This window comes from Drosophila arizonae, chromosome 5 (assembly GCF_054131065.1).
Source record: "Drosophila arizonae isolate 15081-1271.41 chromosome 5, UAZ_ARI_1.0, whole genome shotgun sequence".
In the NCBI taxonomy this organism is placed as follows: domain Eukaryota; kingdom Metazoa; phylum Arthropoda; class Insecta; order Diptera; family Drosophilidae; genus Drosophila; species Drosophila arizonae.
In genome coordinates, this window is record NC_142925.1 from 18,297,714 (window position 1) to 18,319,007 (window position 21,294).

Sequence of the window (21,294 nt, forward strand, 5' to 3'; positions counted from 1 at the left end):
GGAGAAGGAGAATTGAATTCAAGTCTCTCAATAATTGTAATTCACTCACATTGAATGCCGTTAGTTCCTTGAGATCGCGACGCACGCGCACGCCCGTGCCTTCCACATGGGGCGTGGCTATCTTCATGGTGTGCACCTTGCCATGATGCGAGTCGATCCAGAAGAGCAACGTGTCCTTCGGTCTAATCAGTATATCGAACACGTCAATTTTGAGACTGTCCGTCTGGAAGAAGCCCACGACCGTGGTGCCCTCCTGCTTGGCTGGCAGTATAAAGCGGAACTCCTGCTCCGAGGCCAACAGCAGTATCTGATCTGGCCCAGAGGCCAGGCACGTGGCATTCTTGGCGCCGCCCTTGTAATAGCCCGTCGTACACTTGCAATTGTAGTGGCCCGCCTTCTTCTCTATGCAGATCTGGGAGCAGGTGCCAAAGCCGCAGACTGGCGGCTGGCAGTTCATCTCGTCGGAGCCATCGATGCAATTGTATTGCCCATCGCAGCGGAAGTTCTTCGAGATGCAGTCGTCGTTCTCGCACTGGAACTGATCGTGACGGCACTTGGGCAGCGCTGCGCACACCTGATCCGACTCATCCTCGTTGTTGCCACAGTCGTTGACGCCATCGCACAGCGCCGACTTGCGTATGCACAACAGATTGGCGCACTTGAAGGCATTGTAGTGGCAATGGACATGGGCGCAGGTGTCATAGCTCTCGTCACTCCCATCCAGGCAATCGTCCCAGCCATCGCACTTCCAGCGCGACATAATGCACTTGCCGTTGCCGCAGGTGAAATGATCCGGCGGGCAAGTGCAGTTCACCTCATCGGAGCCATCCGGACAGTCGTCGTCGCCATCACACTGATACTGCCTGAAAGAGAAGTTTCAGGATTAGCTCCACTATTTCACAGGCAGCTGAAAGCAACTCACTTGTTGATGCAGGTATTAAAGGCAGCGCACTTGAACTGGTTGGGCTTGCAGGTGATGTTGCAGTTGATCTCGTCGCTGCTGTCGTCGCAGTGGATCTCGCCATCGCAGCGGAAGTCGTGCTTGATGCACTTGCCTGTGCCGCACCGGAACTCGCTCTCCGAGCAGTTGCGCATTTGGCAGTTCAGCTCGTCGCTGCCATCGCCGCAGTCGTTCTCATAGTCGCAGCGCCAACGGCCGGGTATGCACTTGGAGTTGTTGCACTTAAAGTACGTGGGATCGCAGGTGGCCTTCGAGGTGTGACAGCTGGGCGGCTCGTCCTCGCCATTTGGACAGTCCACCTCGTCGTCGCAGCGCCAAGTGAGCGGTATGCAGCGACCCGAATTGCATCTGCAAGTGATTAAATTTTATAATCATTTATAATATACTAAAATATATAATACAATATAACAATTAATAAAAATAATAAATAATTTAAATTAATATAAATAATGATAATAAATAATATAAATTAATAATACGAATTTATTAATATTAATTTAAATTATTTATTATTTTTATTAATATTTAATATTTGTAGTAAATATAATATTTGTATTATTAGTATAATACAAAAAAATAAATATTTTCAATATGGTATATCACAATAATTAAATTTATATAAATAATAATACAACCGAATTCAAATTATAAGTAATAATAAAACATTTTAAATAATATAAATATGAATAATTAAATATAAAATATAAATTAAAAAATTATAACAGACATTATTATTACCGACTTCAGAATACTTATTCTTATTGTATTATTTAAGACAAATATAAAAATTAATCCATATAGATAAACAATAACAATAAAAACGAATAATAATTATAAATAATAATTAAAATTTAAAATAATACTCATAAAAAATAAGCAAAAGAGAATACCCGTTTAGAATACCCATTTTCATTGTATTATTTAAGATAATATATAATATAGTAAAGTAAAAATTAATTCATAATAAACAATAACAATAATAATGAATAATAATTAAAATTTAAAATAATACTCATAAAAAATAAGCAAAAGAGAATACCCGTTCAGAATACCCATTCTTATTGTATTATTTCAGATAATATATATATATAATTCATGTAAATAAACAATAACAATAAAAATGAATAATAATTATAAATAATAATTAAAATTTAAAATAATACTCATAAAAAATAATCAAAAGAGAATACCCGTTCAGAATACCCATTCTCATTGTATTATTTAAGATAATATATAATATAGTAAAGTAAAAATTAATTCATATAAATAAACAATAGCCATAAAAATGAATAACAATCATTAATAATAAAAAATTTTAAACAATACTCTTAAAAAATAAACAAAAGAGTATCGACTTCAGAATACCCGTTCAGGGTACAAATTCGAGCTATTAAATTTCGTTTTGGAGGCTGGCGATAGTAAACTCAACTATTCATATGTTTATATTTATATTATATATAGTGAAATGGATTTTTGGTAAACTCACTGAAAATCATTGGGTCCACAGGAAACGTGATCGCAGTTCGTCTCATCCGACTTGTCGGCACAATCGATATCCCCGTCACAGACCCAGACATAGGGCATGCAGCGATTGTTGCCGCACTGGAACTGATCCTTCTTGCAGACGAGTGGCGTGCAGCCCGCCTCGTCCTCGCCGCCTGGGCAATCCCTGACGCCATCGCAACGCTTCACACTGTCCACACAGAAGGCCGAACTGTTGCCGGTTGCCTCGCACTTCAGATGGTTCTCGAAGCAGGTGAACTTATCACAGTTGAGCTCGTCTGAGCTATCGCCGCACTGATTGACCCCGTCGCAGATTGCCGACGGATGGATGCACTTCTTGTTGCCGCACTGGTACTGCCCCGGCTCGCAGTGGAAGGGCGGGCAGGTCTCGGGCTCATCGCTGCCATCGCCGCAGTCGTCCTGCGTGTCGCAGCGCCAGTAGAACGGAATGCATTTGTACGTATTCACGCACTCGAAGTGCGCCGCCGTGCAGTTGGCCCGACAGGTGCGTCCGTCCTCGGCCAGCACGAAATTGTTCGGACAGGCGCACTTGTAGTAGGGCGGCTCCGGTGAGAGCAGGCAGAGCGTGGAGCAGTTGGCGTGCAGGCAGGGATTGCCGCTAATCGGCTGCTGCTGGCGGTACGGATGAAAGACGCGCAGGTCCATGGGTCTGTGTATGGTCGTGATGAGCGTCGAGCAATTCTGGCCATCATACTTGTTGCAGTACTCAATGGACTTGGTCTCCCAGTCCGACCAGTAGATGCGATCCTCCCACACGGCAATGGCAAAGATGTGATGTAGATTCAGACTCGGATTGATGCTGCGCGCCAGCAGCAGACGCGTGTGATTGCCATCCAAATCACTGACCGAGATCGTATCCTCTCTGGCATCGCCCCAGAATAGCTGTTGGGTCTCGAAGCTAATGGTCAGGGCATTTGGCCAGCCCAGATTCTCGCGTATGATCATGCGCGGCTGTGAGCCATCCATGCCCGCCTTGCCAATATGCGGATTGTCGCCCCAGTCGGACCAGTAGATGTGCCGCTGATACGGATCCAGGGCAATGCCGCGCGGCTCGCGCAGCTGCTCGTTGATGAGCACGCGCCGATACTTGCCGTCCAGCTGGGAGACCTCTATGGTGTCCAAGCCCTTGTCGCACCAGTACAGATTTTTGGCCACCCAATCGACGGCGAGTCCGTCCGGATTCTTTAGCATGGCCTGATGCAGGGTCTGGGTCTTGTTCTCCGCCGGGCAGTAGCGCTTGATGGTGCCCACAGTGCTCGTCACATCCGACCAATACAGACACTGACTGTCCCAGTCAAAGTCCAGGGCGACGGCATTGGAGAGCGAGTGTATGAGTATGGAGCCGTTGCCCGTGTGGTTCACCTGCCGGATGTAGTAGCGATTCGAGAAGATGAGCTTCATCGTCACATTGCTGGTCGCCTTGCAGGTGTGATGGTCGCGCAGCTCGTAGCCCTTGGCGCACAGGCACTTGTACGAGCCGTACGTGTTGATGCAGGTCTGCGAGCAGGGCTGCTGCTCGGCGCACTCATCAATGTCCGTGCAGAGGTGCGGACTCTTTGGCAGCACCTTGTAACCGGGCCGGCAGCGGCACTCATAGCCCACCACCTTGTCCACGCACTCGTGCTCGCAGATGTCCGCATTGAGGCACTCGTTCTCGTTGCACAGCTCCTCGTCCGAGAAGTCGCCGCAGTCGTTCCGTCTGTCGCACAGCAGATCCGCGCTGATGCAGGCGCCATTCTTGCAGCGGAAGTCGTCGGCGCCATTGCAGGCGCGCGTGTGCATGCAGAGCGAGGGCAGCTCATCGGAGCCGTCGCCGCAGTCCGGCTTGCCGTCGCACGTCTGGTTCTTGAAGATGCACATGCTGTCCTGGCAGTGATGCATTAGCGCTCCGCCCGGACAAGCATGCGGATGATAGAGCGGCTCACAGCCATCGTACTCATCGTCGCCGCCGGGACAGTCCTCGTCGCCGTCGCACACGTAGTGGGAGTCGATGCATTGACCTAGGGCACAAAGATAGAGACATTGTTGATTAAATTAATTTTATAATTAAACTAAATATTATGTTTTTATATTAATTATTTTTTTGTTATTTATGTTTTTAAAAATTTATTGCCTTTTTAAAATAAAAAAAATATATATGTTTTTAATTTTGTTTATTAGCTTATTACTATTATATTACTTTATTTAAAATTTAAAATTTTTAAATGATTTTAAATATTAAATTTTTATTTATTTTAATACATTTCTTTTTTTTATTTTTCAATTTTTAATTTTTAAAGGGTGTTATTTATATTATTATTTTTTAAATGACTGATGAAATTAATTTTTTAACTATATTTATTTATTTTGTATTTCTTTATTGTTATTAATTTGTTGTAATATATTCTTTTCAATTTATTTTTAAATGAAGAGTTTAAATTGAAAAATATAAACAAAAAATAGTTTTATTATTATTTATTATTTATTTTTTATTTATTTAATATTTATTTATTATTTATTTATATACATATATTTTTTTTAAATTTATTTTTTAATAAATATAATACAAGATGTGACTTACCAGTGCTGCACAGGAACGCCGGTGGCTGGCAATCGGGTATGTGCGCCACGCCTCCACAGTGCGGCCCCTCATCTTCGGAGCCCTGGTCGCCGTTGCTGGGGCAGTCCTTCTCGCCGTCGCACACCCATTTCTGTGGTATGCAGCGGCCGGAGCTCTTGCACTGAAAGAGATGGGCGCGGCACGAGCGATTCGGGCACTGCGGTCCCTCGTCGGTGCCGTCCTTGCAGTCGCTTTTGCCATCGCACTGCCAGCTGCTGGGTATGCAGCCGTCGTCGCAGCTGAACTGATTCACCTGGCAGCTGGTGCGGCAGTTCAGCTCGTCGCTGCCCTTGTCGCCCACATTGTCCATGCAATCGTTCTCGCCGTCGCAGCGCCAGCCGGCGGCAATGCAGCGCCCGTTCGCACAGCGGAACTGGCCCAGCTCACAGGAGGCGCGCGTGCTGTTGCTGCAGTTCAGCTCGTCGGTGCCATCGGGGCAGTCCGGTTCGCCGTCGCAGCGCCAGGAGTGCATGATGCACAGCGTGCTGTTCTCGCAGTGCTCGAACAGGGTGTCGCCCTGCTCACAGGTGCGCTGCGCGCAGTGCTTCTCATCGCTGAAGTCGCGACAGTCGCGCATATTGTCGCAGACGAAGCTGCGCGAGATGCACTCGCCGCTGCCGCAGCGGAACTGCTCCGGCTGGCACTTGCAGAGCAGAGTGCTCTCATCGCTGCCGTCGCCGCACTGCTGCAGTCCGTCGCAGGTCTGCTCCTGGGCAATGCAACGATGATTCTGGCACATGAAGTAGTTCTCTGGGCACTTGCGGATCACACAGTAGTTGCGCAGCTCATCGGAGCCGTCCAAGCAGTGGGTCACATTGTCGCAGGTCAGCTCCAGGGGTATGCATTCGCCCGAATGGCAATTGTACTGCGACTTGCCGCAGTTCGTGTGCATCGGGGCAATGCAGCGCCGTCCATCGGGCGCCAGCACACCCTGGGTACAGTGGCAGCTGGCCAGTCCGTCCTTGCTCAGGATGCAGACATCCTCGCAGAGGCCATTCAATATCTTGCACTGATTCGCGTCGCAGTTGATGCTGCTGTTCTGCACCGCTATGATGCCCATAGGCCGGGCCACGTTCTCGCGCAGGAATAGCACATCCGTGCCGGTATATTTGTTGGCTCGCACCACGGCGTGCAGCACCCAGTCCGTCCAGAACAACAGGTCTCCATAGACGGCCATGGCGAAGGCATGCTTGGGCGTGGTATGCGCCAGCACCACTCGATTTGTGCCATCATAGTTCACCCGCTCGATCTTGTCCAGACGCGCATCAGCCCAGTACAGTTGCTGGTGCTCCAGGTCAAGAGTTAAGGCATTTGGCATTTTGATGTCGGTGCGTATGATGCGCTCGACGCCATAGCCCGTCAGATAGGCGCGCTGTATGCTCGGCGACTCCTCGTTCCAGTTGGTCCAGTAGATCATGCCCAGGCACGGCTCCACCGAGATGCCGCGTGGCTTGTCCTTGCTCTGCAGCCTCAGCACATTGCGCACATGCTGCAGATTCTTCTCGGCCTCCGGCGACAAATACTGCAGCTCCAGACTGCGTATGGCTGCATCGTTGTTCGACGTCCAGAAGAGCTGATCGTTGACCATATCGTAGGCCAGGCCCTCGACTCGCCCCTGCTGCATGATCAGCTGTCGCTGGCCGCTGCCATTGAAGTGCACCTGATTGATGGTGCTCAGCTGGACGTCCGAGTAGTAAACCAGCTGCGCCTCGTAGTTGTAGCTGATGGCCACCACATTGCGCATCAGCGTCTCGTTCGTGATAATCTGCACGGGCCAGTTCTTGTTGGCGTGCTCCGTCATATGGATGCTCTCGATGTTGCTGCGGTAGCTGAAGAGCAGGAAGTTGTCATACGGCTCACAGCTCAGTCCGTCGGCAGCGAGTCGACTGTACGAGCAGGCGCAGACGGTGTTGGTGCCGTTGAAGAGGCACAGATGCTCGCATCCTCCATTGTTTTGGGCACACGGATTCGTGCCCTGCTGCACACGCTTCGAGTATATTTTCAGATCCCTGATGGCATCCTGTTCGGTTTTGAGCACTTCACGTGATTGCGACAGATTGGCCAGTGGAGCCACCTTAACAACGCCTTTGTTGTACGAGTTGCCCGCCCAGTAGAGATAGTCTCCCAGCTTGGCCAATGCCACAATGTCGTTGACCGTATCGTTCAAGAGCTCTTCGCGTAGATTTCCATCGTAGTCCACCTTCATGAGCGCATTTCTGGAGCACCAATAGACCTTCGTGGCATCCATGTCCACTATCAGACTCTTCACTGGCCAATTCGTGTGCGTCTGATTGACCAGCACGAATAGCTGACTGCCATCCAGGCCGGTGCGTCCAATATACTGATCGGTTACAAAGAAGAGCATGCCCTGCACTGGATCCACAGCCAGCGCGGTGGGCCTTTCGATATTGGACACAACCACATAGCGATTGCTGCCATCCAGACGCGAGACCTCAATTATGTTGCGCTTCATGTCGCTCCAGTAAATGTTGCCCGCAATCCAGTCAATGGCGATGCCACCCAGCCAATCCTGGTGCTTAAAGTCAGCCAAAGTGATGGCCTCCAGCACGGTCTCCCGATGACTGCCATCACGACGCACGCGCGAGATGGTGCCCAATTCGCTGTCGCCCCAGTAGAGCATATCGCTAGCGGCATGATACTCAATAAAGGTAGCCAAGCTAGTGCGGGTGATGGGCACCAGAGCCTAAATTGAAATGTAAAAGTAAAGGGTTATCACAATAGATTCCAGCACATGCTGCAGTGCTCCTGGCATACCGGTTTGGGTGTCTCAAACTGTTCAGTGGGATCGATCATTTCGACGCCTTGCAACACATCAATGGAGTAGAATATAAACTCAGCGCGCGGTACGCAACGTGTTGGATTGTTCGGCTCCACATCGTAGCCCAGGGCACAGCGACACACATGATCCGTGGCCGATGTGGCCAGGCAGAGCTGCTCGCAGCCACCGCGCAGGGGCCCAGCACAGGTATTGGTGCCCGTTTGAGCATCAGCGTAGAACATTTTCATGCTCTGAATACTCTCTGTATATTAAAAAAAAAGGAAGGAGAAGAGTGTAAAGTAGAGATTAGTTAGTGGGTCGACTAGGAGATTCCCCGAATGAATGGGAATAGGAACAGTAAAGCACTTTCTCCACATACTTGTATTGACACGCAGGAACGACATGTTGAAGCACTGCTCCTTCTCGCAGTGCATGATGACGCTCTGAATGTTCTCGGGAAAGTAGAGCGTGCCATTGTAGACAGTGAGAGAGTTGACCGATGTGATCGGGCTGGCCTCCAGCACGATGTGCGTCTCGTTCTTTGGTATATCGTAGTAGGCAATGCCCGAGTTATCGTACGCATAATACAAACGCTGCGAGTCAAAGTCCATGGTCAGACTCTGCATGCTGTTGTTGTGCGTGTGTATGAGCAGACGATCGGAGCCATCGAGATTCGACTGCTCCAGCTTCCATAGCGAGGTGTCATGGGTGGAGTGAATCCAATACATTTTGCCACTGCGCAAAGAGAATGCAAATTAATTACAAATACCCAGCTATAGGAAATTGATGAACTTACTTAGCTGGATCCAAGGCGATGCTGTCCACCATATTGAGGTTCTCATGTATGTGCGTGGTGTACTCGCCCTGCAGATTGCTGGCTAGAATCGTGCCCACAAACTGACCCGAGGAGAAATACATGTGCTTGGCTATCCAATCGATGGCAAAGCCATAAGGCTTCTCGATATTCGTATTGATAATGGGCCCAATCAGTCCGCTGGATATGCCCGCTTTAGCGATCTCATTCTGCTGTATGTCGGACCAATAGATGTGGCTGTCCTCCACCAGAAAGTCAATGCGTTGTGGAGCCACCAGCTGGGAGGGAATGAAAAACGATAATGAACTTCAGTCAGTCTATAAGGCAACTCTGCCTAATGCTCACCCTGGGCGACTGGCGTATGGTGGGTATGGTATGATGATTGGGCTGCTGTAGATCAATGCCGCGTATTTCCTCGCCTATGACAAATAGCAGAATCTGTTCATTGGGCACGCAATTGCGATCGTTTGACGGATCCAGGCGCATCACATGCGGGCATTCGCACTTGAAGGTGCCGCGGCCGCTCAGCAGGCAGAGATGGGAGCAGCCGCCGTTGTTGTCGCCGCAGGGATTGCGGTCCCAGGGCTGGCGACTTGAGTGCAGCACCTGGATGCCAAACGGTTGAGTGTGGGTGCGCTGCAGCACCTGAACATCGCTGCCATTCCACTTGTTGGCCCGTATCACAGACGTCGTGCGCCAGTCCGTCCAGTACACATAGTTCTCGAACACAGAGATGGCAAACGGATGCGCCAGCATCTCCTTGCTGCGCAGCACCACATGATGCTCGGAGCCATCGTATTTGGTGCTGCATATCGAATCCGATTTGGCATCCACCCAATAGACACGCTTCTGTGTGTAGTCCAGCGTTAGGCCGTTGGGCCAGCCGGCGCTTAGCTGCCAATTGGTGGATATTGTGCGTCTGCCCTCGCCGGCCATGCTGCAGCGTTCAATGCGCGGCGAGTTGTCATCCCAGTCGGTCCAGAACAGCAGACCCTCGCGCGGATCCAGCGCAATGGCACGCGGACTCTCCATGTTGCCGGCAATCAAAGTCCTTCTGAAGCTGCCATTCAGTTTGGCCACCTCAATTTGATCCATATTCGAGTCGATCCAGTAGAGATTTTTGCCAATCCAATCTACAGCCAAGCCTTCGGTGGTGGACAGACCCGAATGCACCACGGCCTCCACATTGCGCAAACTCTCGCCAACCAGCTGGCCACGGTAGATCTTATCGTCGATGACATCCGTCCAGAAGATATCCAAGCTGGACTCGTTGCTGTACAGGAAGTCCAATGCAATGATATTGCGCACCGCATTATAAAAGCTGCTGGCAGTCAGTGTCTTCAAATTGATGCCACGTATATCCTGGCGATCCGTGAAGATGACATAGGGCTCATCCGGGGCGGTGCTCTTGCACGTGAACTTGTCGTAGGCCAGGTCATAGCCCTCCAGGCACTGGCAGGCATAGCCCTTGCCGCTGCTCTCGCACACCTGCGAGCAGGTGTCCCAGTGCTCGCAGGCGTGCTGCATGCTGCAGCGCTTGCCATTGGGCTGCAGATACAGGTGGGGCGGGCAGGAGCAGATGTAGCCCTCGGGCGTATTGTGGCAGTTGTGCGAGCACTCATGGCCGTGATTGCACAGCTCATCGGCGCAAAGGAAGCCCTCGTCTGTGGTATCCTCACAGTCATTGTGGCCGTCGCACAGCTGGCTAACGGTGATGCACTTGTTGCTGAAGCCACACAAACGATCCGGATGCTCACAGATGACCGTCTCGTTCATGTCAAACTTGCTCGGATGCAGCTGAGTGCAGTTCACCTCGTCCGTCTTGTCAAAGCAGTGGTTGATGCCGTCGCAGCGCAGGAACTCTGGTATGCACTCGAACGGATCCGAGCAAGCGAACTCAAAGGGCGCACACTCATCGAGCTCCTTCCAACCGCCAAGCGGATGATTGTCACTCTTGGTCTGGTTACATTGCGCCTCATCGCTGAAGTCCTCGCAGTCGTTGACACCATCGCAAATATGCATATCCCCATAGCAGCCAATCGGGCGGCAGTACCGCTCCCCATGTCCGCACTCATGCTCGCAGGCAAACTCGTCCGCATTGTTGCTAAAAGAGGAAGAAGAAGAGGAGATGTTTATCCCATTTCGAATAGGTTGCACGCTTTATTTTACTGCACAAGTGTATTACCCGCAATTGTCTAGGCCATCACAGATATCGGAGAACTGTCGGCAACGTCCATTGCCGCAGTCAAACTCGGGGCACTTGCTGCCCAAAAAGAGATCGAACGACTCGTCGGATGAGTCGTCGGGTCCACAATCGATGACACCGTCGTTCACCCAGGTGAGCTGTATACAACGGCCGCTCTTCTCGCAGGCGAACTCATTGCTGTTGCAGGTATTGTGCTCGCAGTTCAGCTGATCCGATCCATCCGAGCAGTAGGCAATGGAGCTGCACAGCAAGGCGCGCTGGTAGCACCGTCCGTTGCACACAAAGTGCAGCTTCTTATCACAGGTTTGTGGATTGCAGGGACCTTGGGTGTCGTTGCTCTCGTCACTGCCGTCATCGCAGTCCTCGAAGCCATCGCACAGATCCTTGCCGTCGATGCACTGTCCAGTGCCGCGGCACTGGTGCCCCGAGCTGCAGTTGGAGCGAGCCGGCGCCGTCACCGTCGAGGGCGTCAATTGTGGTATGCAATGCGTGCCAGTGCCGTTCAGCGTATAGCCGTCGGGGCAGCGACAGATGGCGCCCTTGGGCGTGTTCAGGCACATGCCAGGGCACTTCGAGAGCGCACAGGAGCTGGGCGTGGCCGGCAAAGGCTGCGTGGCCACATCGAAGACCCGCAAATCGACGGCATTGCCACTGGGCTGCAGATGCACCGTCGAGCTAAAGCTGCTCGTCATGTTCGCGTGATGCACATGAAACCGCCAAATGGTCGAGTTAATGTTATCCACCCAGTAGACAACGCCATTGTGCTGCACTATGGCAAACGGATGGAGCTGCTCCGACTTCAAGAGCAGCTCTCGGCCAGTGCCATCCAGCTTCATGCGCTCGATGGTGCCCAGCCTGAAGTCACACCAATAGATGCGTTTGGCGCGTCTATCCACGTCCAGGCTGCGCGGCCAACGCATGCTCAGCTCCTCCGTAGATTTGGCCAACAGCTCCTTGTGTGTGCCATCCATCCAGGCGCTGATGATGCCCGCTTCGCACGATTCGAACGACCACTGCGTCCAGTAGAGCAGACCAGTGCCAGGATCCAGTTCCAGTGACCTACGAGAAAATTGATTTGATTAGAAATTCATTCAACTGAGTCAAGCAGGGGAGGGAAAGCTGCTCACATGGGATTGCAATCAATATTGAAGGTGAGCACTTTGCTCATGTTGCGCAGCGGGGCGACATGCAGCTTCTGATATTCAGTCCAATACAGATGGTCGTTCACCCAGTCGTAGGCCATGGCACGCACCTTGCGCCAGCCTGTGGACAGGGTGCGCGAGACGCTGCCGTTGAGCGACTGGCTCTTGATGGCGTAGACGGGCTCATCGGTGCTGAGGGATGCCTCCTGATCGGGTATCACATACAGAATGGATTTGCCACGCACATTTACATCGATGGCCTTCGGCCCGGTCACATTACGAATGGGCACCATTACATCGGGCTCCTCGCCCAGCTGCTCCAGCTGCTGCACCTGTTCGGTGCCCAGCGGCACGCCCGTGATGCGCACCAAACGCTTGTCGGTGTACACCAAGAATTTATCGTGCGCGGAGAGCAAACAGGTCGTCTGATTGTGCAATTTATAGCCGGCTGTACAGAGGCACTTGGCGCTGGCAAATCCACGCGTCCACATCGGCACACAAATCTGGTTGCAATTGCCGTTGTTCTCCCGGCACGGATGCGCCACCTCCGGCTGCTTCTGGCGATGGAAAATGCGAAAATGTGTGCCGCGTGTCACATTCGCCAACAGCACGCGCGCCTTCAGCGTAAATTTGTCGAGGCCAGCGACGGCACGGTCCGTCCAGGCAGCCAAATAAATCGTGTTCTCGAATACCTCCACCGCCTGGATGGTCTTCAAAGGCAGCGGTGACTGTAAACAACGGAAATTGCGTTAAACAAAACAATCGCAAACAACGTTGGGGTTTTTGTGATAAGCGCTCATTTCTCATTTTGTTTGAGTGCCCAACGGTTTATAGGTCATGAAAATAACAGTAGTTTTTTAACTGAGGGAATTTTGGTATTGAAAACTGGGTGTGTGGGACAATATGCATTAGGTTTTGAAAGTCCAAGTTTTGTAAAAATATATATATGAATAAAATAAATAAATTATAAAAAATTAAATGAATCAAAAACAAAAATAAATAAATAAAATCGAATGTATATAATATATTTCTTCTATTTCTATTTCCTCTAACAATTATTTTCTTAAACAATTTTCTCCAAGTATTTCCTCAATATATTACTTCAAAGTATTTTCTCTAAGTATTTGCTTTATGTATTTCCTCCAAGTTATTTCTTCTTAGTATTTCCTCTTAGTATTCCTCTTAATATTTCCTATTAGTATTAGAGGACTAAATATTCTCTCTAAGTATTATTATTCTCATATTATTTCCTCTTAATACTTCCTATTAGTGTTAGAGAACTAAATATTCCTCCTAAGCCTTTAATGCAGTCTCACTTCACTTTACAGCACTGCACAACTGACCCCTACCCAGGAGACTGAAGAAATGCTGCAGCTGCTGCTCTTTATATAGGCCAACTTTCGCTCAAAGTCTAGGTCGCTCTCTAATGTTGATCACGACGTCAGGTAGGGGTCGTTGCAGCCGAGCTTTAATTGACCAATGGGAACACCCTCTGCAGCTGCAAGCATTCTAGCTTCGTTTTACATTCATAGGAATACCAAATGAATACTGCTGTATACATATAGACAACTTAAACGATCTATAGATCACCTTCGTCCCTTGCTCTCGTTAGGCAGACAGAGAGACAGACTAGGAGATAATCAGGTAGACAGATAGAGAGACATACATACGAACTGCAATCATAGTTAAATCGGCATATATGTATATGCTTTATAAGGCTAAATGTTGATATGCTAAATAGCTCTACTGTCTGTGCCAGATGTTTCTCCTGCTCTACAGTTCTCTGAATATTTGGATATTGTGAATCATGACTCGCAGCCTATATAATTGATATAGACATATACAGAGATCATTCTCAAACTAGTTGAGCTCTCTTAAATAATAATAAATATTTAAAGTGAACCACTCACATCTGGCGACTTTTTTAGTGCCCAACGCTGTTGGCCCTCATAGTTGACGCGCTCAATGATATCCTTGTAGACGTCGATCCAGTAGACATGCTCACTGGCCAAGTCCAATGTGACGCTGCTCAGATGATAGACCTGCGTGTTGACCAGTGTGGTGCGATTGCTGCCGTCGAGCAGAGCACGCGATAGGCTTGGCGACCAGTCCGTGTAGAATAGATAGCCCTTGGTTGGGTCCAGCACCAGAGACGATGGCTGCTCCACCTGCTGCAGTATGAGGCGGCAAAAGGTGACCGCATTGCTGCACAGATAGACCATGCCGTCGTCCTCGTTCAGGAAATACCAATTGCCCGACAGCCAGTCCAAGCGCATCTCCACAAAAACTGCAATCGAGGTCAGCAAAACAAAGCATCAGCAAACACATGCAGAAATTATGACCAGAAGGGACTGGGACTGGGACTAGGACTGGGACTCACTCTGATGCGGCGAGTTAAATGCTGAGACAGGCAGCGTCCAATTAACGTTGGCGTCGTCGATGCGCTGGCACTGTATGACCAGCTCGGACATCTTTTGCAGCATGCAGAGCGTGCGATTGCGATGCCAGACCTCGTAGGCGAGAGTATATTGCACCGGCTGTGTGGACAGCAGTTCTCCAGCTCCGGTGCCATTAACGGCGGTGCTGATGCGTCGAATGGTGCCCACGGATAGCAGCGACAGGGTCGCTGGCTCCGAGGGTGGCACTGTGAAATGAACGGAGGATGTGTTTAGTGCTGGCCAATAAAAGCTGCTCACAATTTGCGGAGCTCACCATTTATGGCCCGACAGTGGCTGCCCTGCTTGGTGTAGCCGGAAATGCAGGAGCACTCATAGGAGCCGGGCGTATTGCGGCACTGCTGGTCACAAGTGCCGGGCACACTGCACTCATCGTAGTCCACGCAGCGCGTCGAGTTGGCCGACTCCGGCACCTGCCCGGCGGGGCAGTAGCAGCGGGCACCCTGAGGCGTCAGCTTGCAGTTGTAGCTGCAGTTGAGCGCAGCGCAGGCGACATTTTGTTTATCTGCAACAATTTTCGACAAGAAGGGATAAAGGCGTTTGATTTGTTGTGCCATGCTTTCTACTTACCACACTGCAGCTCGTCGTTATCACAATCCCAGTGGCCGTCGCAGAAGCGCGACAGCTCCAGGCAGGCGCCGTTGTGGCACTCGGCTTCAAAGGCGCGACACTTGGCCGCAACGCTATCGGGACCTGTCGTCAAAGGGTCGCCGATAATTTTCAGGGATTAAAGATTATTGTGGTTCGGGGTATTTGGTATTTGTGATTTGTGATTTGGGCTAATAAGCTACTTCAGCTACTTACATTTGGTCTCATCCGATATGTCCCCCTTGCCGCAGTCGTATTCCCCGTCGCACACCCAATTGCTGGGGATGCATTTCAGGCTCTGGCCACAGCGAAATTGTCCCTCGTTGCATTTGGGTGACTTGGCTGCAAAGGAGGGCAAACAGAAACCACAATAACAATAACGTAAATGAAGATTTATGAACGGTTTGTTAGCGGTTGCGTTGGTTTTCCGCTATTTGCTCGCCGGGCGGCCATGGGGTGGTCGAGTGCCCTGTGGTTGGGGCTGTGGCATTCATTGTCTGCTGCTGCTCTGCTCTGGCAACGAATCACTGAATTATTTTCCAAATAAGCAAACTACAAGTTAAGTTTTTATGCAAGGGTTGAGTTGCATTCGCAAGTTGTTGTTGCCCGATAAAGTTTCAAGTGCTGCTATAGATAACCGTTTTAAACGGCTCCAATACCAAGAGATATCTGTGGGCTCTTAAAACTCTTAGAAACCAACAGAAACTACTTAAATTAAGCACTATGTAGAGCGTGTTTATTTTGTTAATGGATAACGCCTCCCTTCTCCTAACTTTAGCACGAATTACCCATTATATTGATAATGCGTGTTGATAATAGGTGGAGGCGTGGCCCTATATGTTGCAAAGTGAAACAGGTTGATGTGGTTATATTATAATATATAATTATATTAAAAACCGATATTCTGTAAAGTATATAGATCAACAAAGATGAAGTTAAGGCAGCTGCATGACAAAAACTGAATGCTACGAGACGAGATGGAAGGTGCATTAATAAAACTTGTGGAAATATTGACCATAATTTGTTCCTAATTCATAGCATTTGATATGCAAAGTAATAAAAATAAAAATAAAATAAATAAATAATAAATCTTAAAATATTGTAAAAATGTTAATAAAAACCCCTATTAAATTTTAATAATATATATATATATATATATATATATATAATATAATAATATAATAATAATATAATATAATAATTAATAATATAATATAATACAAAAAAATTAATCATATAAGACCTCGCCAAATTAATTAAATTGATTTTTAAATGTACTCAATCAGTAGTAAAATCAATTTAAATATTTTTAATATCCCTGATTAATTCAACAATATTTAATCACTCTGCACAGAAAAAAGACCTTTAGCTAGGCAAAGTATTCACCTCTATAGATTTGATATTGACCTCTACTTATACATTGCTCCTCCTCCACATTTATTAATCCATTTGCCCACCCCTACAAACCAAGTGAAAACCCACCCACTTTTGCTCAATAATATAATACTTTTTTGAGTTCTCTTAATTAATTTGCATTTAAATATGGGTTTCTCATTAGTTTTTTGAGGAATTTATACATCGCTGTGGCATAATTTAAAATAAATTTGTCAATGCTCTCACTCTTTGAAATAGGCAGCATAGCTGAAGCAGAGCAGCTCAGCTCTCGAGGCATTCTCCAGTTGGGAGTTAAAGTTTTAACTGCGAGTTCCGCAGCACATTTTTAACACATTTTGTTTCATTTTACCGACAATATTAAAAAAATGCAAATTGTCACGCGAAAATACTTTGTGAGAAATAAAAAGAATTCAAATAACGTTCTCCAGTTCGAGCCCGAGCTGGTTGTCAAAATCAAAGGCAACAGCAACAGCCACAGCGCGCTCTGGACGGCATCCACGCGCGGCCATAACCATAAAAGCCACGTTGGCGACACATGGGACAGCCGAAAAAAACAAAAAAAAATTGTTTGGACTGCCAAGAGGTTAAACTCCAGAGACACAACGACCACTCACAGCTGTAACAGCAGCAGCCGCGGCAGCAGCAGCGACAGCGGCAGCAGCAGCGACAGCAGCAGCAGCCACAACCGCGTGCCAATTTACATGGCCGGAGGATGGGCCAGTGGGCGGCTATTGTTTCTCGCCCAACTGGTGCTGGCCGTATAATATTTAATAAGCCCAAGGGCATGCAGATGCTTTGTATACATTTAAATTCTTTATTTTATTCCATTCGATGGGGTGGCAAACCAAAAGCAAAAAATAACACCCGAAAATGTCAAAAGAACAGAAGCGAAACGCGCTTACAACAACTCTCTTGGCCAACGGAGTACATTGAACCAACTGACACATAAACTGGATTTTTGGCACTTATTTAATCAACTTGGCACAGGAGACTGATTCAGAACAAAAAATATGTATATATGTATATACCTATATCATAAAGCAATTGTTAAGTATTATTATCATATCTGGGGAGCTGTAAAAACTCAACTCAAATTATCTGCAGGTTAACAAAGGGAATTAGAATTTAAATAAAATACCTTTGAGAGAGGCTGGAAGCTGGAATTTATATTGAAGGAATTGAACTGCAGGATAAAATATTCGAAAGAGCCAAGCTAATATATACACTTGACACATTGACTTTATTCAAAATATAAATTGGTATTATCATTAAAGGTTTCGATTTGATTGTTATTGTGTTGGTCTCCAAGTAATTTAGTTGAATAAAAAAAACGAATCTTGAATTTAATTTATATTTAATTTATGCTTAATTTTATTTTATTTATATTAAATTTTATTTTATTTATATTTAATTTAATTTTATTTATATTTATATTTTATGGTATATGGTATATTTATATTGTAACAAATTCATTTTTAAAACAACTCTCAAAGCAATGATTAATAATTAACATGTGTGCTGATAATTTTCGTTTTTATGAACATATAAATTTTCAATATCTTGCTGCTCATCTCATATAAGAGATTTTCTATAATAATTACCGCAATATTGTTGTATTGTTCAAATATAAATTAAATAGGTATTTCGCTTTATTTATAAGTTTTTATTTTTATTTTGACGAATTTATTAATTTATATAGTCTAGTTCAGTTTAACCCAGTCTATATTAAACTATGATGTTTTCTTCGCTTTAGCCTACACTCTTATAAATTGTTCGGCATCATTGAGTTGAGTTATGGTTTTGAGAATTGAGGCTTGCACTTTAGTTAGAGAACAGTCAAAAGTTAAGCAAATGAATCGCTGCACATAAATTTAATAAAGTTTATATTCAGCGCAAATCCTCTGAGAAACTTTTTCAGCCAGGGCAGGGCAGTTTAAATGCGATATATCAAGAGAATTACTCTATATGAAAAAAAAAGCCTGCATGTATGTGTGTGTGCGGGTATTTAAGTGTGTCTGTGTGCAGTCAGTGAGCTTTAATTGAAATTGCGTAGCTGACAGAAGGCGAGAGAAAGAGAGAGAGAGTGTGAGAGGGGGCAAGTGAAAGAGAAAGCAAACAGCGCATAGTGTGAAATGCATGAGGAGTTTGGCACATGGTACGTAGATGAAGAGACGCTGTGGCTGCCACATTTATTATAATCTGTTGCATTAATATTTGCCGACAATTTGTCGTCAGAGACGTCGGTTGTTGCTTGTTGTTGTCTGCTGTCTGCTGTCTGTTCGCTGCTCTGTGCTCTGTGCTCGATTCTTGTGGTTGTCGCCATAAAAATACTATAATATAAAATGAAATTAAAAATGCCAACAGAGAGAGATACAGAGAGGACAGTCGAAGCAGCAATGCAACTCAGAGCTCTGGCTGCTTCATCTACTCGTTGCTCTTGTTGTTGTTGCAGTTGTCAACGTTGCCATTTCTCAGCAGTCAGCTTGAAGTTTGTTGTTGTGTTTTTATTGGCATGCAGCGCAAAATGTCTACACATTAATTTAGTGACCGACCGACCGGGAGCTATCTGTGAACTTAAAGCACTAGCAGCGGAAAAGGCAAATGGAAATGCGAATGGAAATGGAAATGAAAATGGAAATTCATTTGACAGAGTTTAGAGTTAAAGTAACATTTGAAAACGGAAATTTGTGCTGTTCAACCACAATGGGCTAAGTGCACAGCAGGCAACACGGTGGGAATTGCGATTGGGGTTGGGCAACACAGAACCACTAATTGCATTTGGTGTTTTTGGTAGAGGCTTTTACGCATTTTGTGGCGCGTTGACCAGGAGTACCTGTCATTAGGCGCACTCATGCCCGAAACGTTTACAGCCAAACAGTCAAACCAATAATATAGCAATCAACAGCAAATGGGCAGCAGCCGCAGCGCAGCAGCAGCAGCAGCAGCAGCAGCAGCAACTAGGGACAAGGACTCAGTGAGGCAGGACTATACTCACCACAATCGCTGGTCTCATCAGAGCCATCCTTGCAGTCCGGTTCGGAATCGCATTTCCAGCGCATTGGTATGCAGGAGCCATCGTTGCATGTGAAATACGATGGCAAACAGGGACCTGAACACAAAATGAGAATGTTAAAACTATCGCATCAACATGTATGAACATTAAATAGAGTTACATATATATGAGAAAGAGAGGGAGGGAGGGAGAGAGAGAGAGTTGCAGCAGAAGAGCATCGCATCAAAATGCAAATAACCAATTGGATCTAAGTCAAGAATTTCATTTTAAATCAGAAATTCATTTGATGCCAACTGCAGGAATTTGTTTGCTGTTCAAAACTATTTTAATATTTATATGAAATTATTGACTGATAATGTATGTATATGTATACAAGCTTCCGTAGCTGTATACAATTCTGCTTTTCTGAGTGATTTTCATAACTAAAAGTTTGATTAAATTTTGTATGCTATCATTTAAATATATTTATTGCCCATGGCTCAATCATTCATTGATTTTCTCTCAGTTTCTGATATCTTCCCCATTTTGTGTCTCTAAATTCCTCTCCGATTTACTCTTTGCCCCTCAGATTCCCTTATTTCTTCAGCCATTCTCTAATTTCTGATTAATTTATTTTATCATTTTCTGTCATAATATTTTATAATTTTTTTTCTCTTATTATTTTGGCGTTTTCTCTCTTATTCATTTTCTACCTTGGTCTCAATATTCCTTTCACTATGAGACTTCTTATATATTCTATTTTTTATTTATTTCTCTTCTTCTTATACATATCTTATAAAGGGAAAACCCTGCAAAAATCTTACTAATAAACGGCAAAAAATAATAAATAAATATTTATAAATATATGAAAAATTATATGTTATCCTGTATATTGCATTTAATAATAAATGTAATATATTATGCCATTAGTGTTTATCAGTTTCTATAGTTACACAACTATCAATTATTAATTTTCGCCATGAATTTATTAACGATTACTTTGACATTTGACTTTATTAGCTTCCTAATAAATATAGTATGTACATCTGGCAGCGACAAATTACTTTGGCTAAAAGTTTTCAGTGCATAAATTGTATAAAGCTCTCTGAGCTCTCTGTCCATAAATTTGCAACTTTAACCCATTAAGCATTGTGTCTGGAGTAACAATTTAATATTTATGCTTGATTAGACAAATATTTATTAGCATACGCATTTCGTGCTTGCTATCAAGACTGTGTTGTTAATATATGTATGAACGGAACGAGCGTTTGATATAAATGTATCTCTCTAGCCAGTGTAGTCCACTCACAAAGAGAATTCATGTTTATGCAGTTTGTAGCCAGCAGTTGTGCCCAGTAGCTGTCGCCTTTTGTACGTGCCCACAATTAAAATTAACATAAAGAGCAGCAGCAACAAAAGTTTTCCAATTGTTGCTGTTGTTGTTCATGTTGTTGCTGTTATTATTATTGTTGTTTGATTGTGGCAGCAACTGGCGACGATGCTGCCAACGTTCATGTACGTGACTTTGGAACATTGCATCATTAGTTTAGCTTGGCTTGGCTTGGCTTGGCTCTGCCCAGACAAGCCTAGCTGCTCCGGCCTGGCGTGGCCTTTGCCTTTGCCTTTGCGCCTGCCTGGTAAACAATAAAAAACTAATTTAAATTTGCTTAACGCATAAATAAAAGGTGTCAAAATGTTGGGGGGGCTTCCTGATAACTTTGCCTACAGCTCACCAATGCTGATAAGCTGCTGTCGCTGCTGCAACTGTTTCTACTTGCGTTCATTGCGGGCGGGCAAACAAACTTGTTTTACCCAAACACCCAAACACAACACAGTAG

The 21,294-nt window shown here is 46.1% G+C and overlaps 1 protein-coding gene across 2 annotated transcripts in view; it reads right to left on the reverse strand.

Moving 5' to 3' along the window:
- Window positions 1–21,294, reverse strand: part of LRP1 (LDL receptor protein 1) — a 77,089-nt gene that overhangs the window by 3,580 nt on the left and 52,215 nt on the right. The window contains exons 2-17 of one of the 2 annotated variants that reach the window (XM_018011813.2): window positions 19,460–19,573; window positions 15,286–15,411; window positions 15,052–15,174; window positions 14,738–14,986; window positions 14,406–14,669; window positions 13,936–14,312; window positions 12,011–12,753; window positions 10,863–11,942; window positions 9,023–10,781; window positions 8,660–8,955; window positions 8,243–8,598; window positions 7,860–8,125; window positions 5,046–7,788; window positions 2,448–4,485; window positions 923–1,309; window positions 50–863 (exon numbers count right to left, since the gene is read on the reverse strand). In XM_018011813.2, coding sequence (XP_017867302.1) covers window positions 50–863; window positions 923–1,309; window positions 2,448–4,485; window positions 5,046–7,788; window positions 7,860–8,125; window positions 8,243–8,598; window positions 8,660–8,955; window positions 9,023–10,781; window positions 10,863–11,942; window positions 12,011–12,753; window positions 13,936–14,312; window positions 14,406–14,669; window positions 14,738–14,986; window positions 15,052–15,174; window positions 15,286–15,411; window positions 19,460–19,573 — 11,735 coding nt within the window. The remainder of the gene's footprint in view (window positions 1–49; window positions 864–922; window positions 1,310–2,447; window positions 4,486–5,045; window positions 7,789–7,859; window positions 8,126–8,242; window positions 8,599–8,659; window positions 8,956–9,022; window positions 10,782–10,862; window positions 11,943–12,010; window positions 12,754–13,935; window positions 14,313–14,405; window positions 14,670–14,737; window positions 14,987–15,051; window positions 15,175–15,285; window positions 15,412–19,459; window positions 19,574–21,294) is intronic. The other variant, XM_089472316.1, reaches the window with a different exon arrangement.